The 2,500-nt window shown below is 45.7% G+C and overlaps 2 protein-coding genes across 2 annotated transcripts in view; one reads left to right on the top strand and one right to left on the bottom strand.

The window, feature by feature from the left end:
- The window catches only part of LOC137967700 (uncharacterized), a 708-nt gene extending 374 nt beyond the window's left edge, over positions 1-334 (top strand). Inside the window, exon 1 of the mRNA XM_068814240.1 lies at positions 1-334. This exon is cut by the window's left edge and continues 374 nt beyond it. Coding sequence (XP_068670341.1) covers positions 1-334 — 334 coding nt within the window.
- LOC137968034 (neuropeptide SIFamide receptor-like) overlaps positions 1-2,500 on the bottom strand; it is a 270,910-nt gene that overhangs the window by 157,060 nt on the left and 111,350 nt on the right. The gene's annotated exons all lie outside the window — the stretch shown is intronic.

Raw genomic sequence — 2,500 nt, 5'->3', positions numbered from 1 at the left:
CGAAGAATACAAACATCACGATCTAGCAGCCGATTCGGAGGACGAAAAACGCATATACAGTGCTGAAAGACGCGCCCGTGCGGTTATATCATCTCGAAAGAGGAAGAAGTCTTCAGCAATGGCTGCGACCAAAAGATCTTCACCACTCCGTGGGTCGGTTTCGTCTCCAAGTTCCCAATTCCAAACTCAGTCCTACCAGCCAGCCACTGCCAGTTCTGGTTTCCTGCCGCTTCGCTATAACATTGGCACATGCTTCGCTTGTGGAAAGACCGGCCATTGGCGTTCTTGCTGCCCCGCGATTACAAAGCAGTCCGGCTCTCCAACTTCAAAGTGACTAGACGAGCAGGTTTTATCAGGTGTAGTCCTGTCTTGTTTTGATTGTAATGATTTATTTTGGAAGCTTTGAGCGATAGTCAGCCTGATTCCAGTTCTGAACCGATTTCTTGCAATGTTTTCCCGCTAGTTTTAAGCTCGTTTAAAGGTCAACAATGTTTTGCTGATATTGATCCTCCCGCTCAGCCCTCAGTTCGTGGACGACTTCGAAAATGTATTGATTTTTGGCGTTCGTTAGAAGTTTCTCAGGTCATCCTGAATGTCATATCCAGGGTTACAAGATTCCTTTGTTTCATCTTCCCTCACCTTTCTCCAAAGCTAACAATGCCTCTGCACGTATCAACAGTTCTTTTGTGTCTGAAGCTGTTAATGACCTACTCAAGCTTAACCTTGTCGAAGAAATTAATACCATCGATGGCTCTGTTCAGGCCACCGATGAACGCATCGAAAAAGTGACTTCCGAACTTGGGTCATTGCAGACATTGTCTTCCCAACAGTCTCCTTGTAAGTTTCACGTCAAAAGTGTTGCCAGCGTTGCGGGCCAGATCATTTCACTTTCTTCTTGCGTGGGGTCAGTTACCCGTATTATGACCAGGCATCTCTTTTCAATGGTTAATTCTGCCTTTTCCTGGGATAGTGAAGTTTTCTTGTGGGATGAGTCCATTTCGGAGATTAACTTTTAGGCTAACAATGTAAATTCCCTCAACGGTAGAGTTTATTGGGGCGTACAATCTCTACCGGTCCGAGTTAGTTTCTCCGATGCTTGCGATTCAGCCTGTGGTGCGTTTGTCGAGTCCGACTCCGATTTGGGTTTTCATCAGGATTGGTCTCCCGTGGAAAAAGTGCAAAGTTCTACTTGGCGAGAACTTAAGGCCGTTTGTCTCTCCTTGGAGGCCTTTGCAGATCTTTTGTCCAACGCAAGGGTCATCTGGTATTCTGACAACCACAATGTCTAGTCTATTTTTCTCAACGGCAGCAGGAAACTGGATCTGCAGGCGTTTGCTCTCGAAGCCTTTCAGATTTGCCTCAAGTATCGCATTTCTCTTGATGCCAGATGGATTCCTAGAGATCTTAATGCCAGAGCCGACTCCATCAGCAAGCTTGTTGATTTCGACGATTATGCTATTAATGATTTCGTTTTTCAGAGTATTAATGATCGCCGGGGTCCTCATACCGTCGATAGGTTCGCCTGTAGTTACAATACCAAATTGCCAAGGTTTAATTCCCGGTTTTTTCAGCCCGGCTGTGAGGCAGTTGACGCCTTTTCTCAGGACTGGGGATACGACAACAATTGGCTGTGTCCCCCGGTTTGTCTAATTGTCAGAGTTCTTAAACACATGGAAGTGTGTCTTGCTAGAGGTACCCTAATTTTACCGCTATGGAAGTCGTCGTTCTTCTGCAACGTCTGCGCAACAGATGGTGCGCACTGGAGCAGATTCGTTATTGACTGGGTCTACTTGCCCAAGTTCCAGGGATTATTTGTCAAAGGGAAAGCCCGTAATTCCCTTTTTGGCAAAAGACCCCTTGATTTTGATGTCGTTGCTCTGCGAGTCGACTTTCGCCGTCCCAGGCCCCCTTTATGTCGCGAGGGGTTTTGCACTTCGCCTTATGGAAAGTGTGACTCTTGTAATTAGACGCTACTTTAGTTTAGTTATTTGTACGCCTTTGCGTGAGCTGTTTATTATGTTTTCATGTAGGCGTTTGTTTGGTTTCACCGTGGCACTATACTTTCCATGAAATAAAAAGTTTATTTATTTGTTACATTATTTTTTTATGTGTCCGTTTATTCCTGTCATTTCCCCCGTCCGTTTTTTGTTTGCCTTTGTTCCTATTTTTGTATCCTCCAGATATCTTCCAATCCGGTTTTTGGGACTTTGGTCAGGACGCTCTGCCAGACGGTCCCATCCAAGGGTTAGCTGAGAGATTGAAGACGACAATACTGTCCTCAAAGGCCAACAGTACATCCTTGCTGTACCACCGCGCTTACCGCAAGTGGAAGGATTTCGCCATTAGTACGTTTGGCGGGAATTTTTTCCCCGCTAAACCCTTTCACGTTGCATTGTTTTTGCAACACCCTATTGAGCAATCCCATTCTCCTAGTGTTATTGATTCTGCCTTTTATGGCATAAAGTGGGCACATAGTATGGCTGGTATCCCCTCCCCCACG

Source organism: Montipora foliosa, chromosome 8 (assembly GCF_036669935.1).
Source record: "Montipora foliosa isolate CH-2021 chromosome 8, ASM3666993v2, whole genome shotgun sequence".
Taxonomy (NCBI): domain Eukaryota; kingdom Metazoa; phylum Cnidaria; class Anthozoa; order Scleractinia; family Acroporidae; genus Montipora; species Montipora foliosa.
This window is presented reverse-complemented; position numbering and strand designations above follow the sequence as displayed.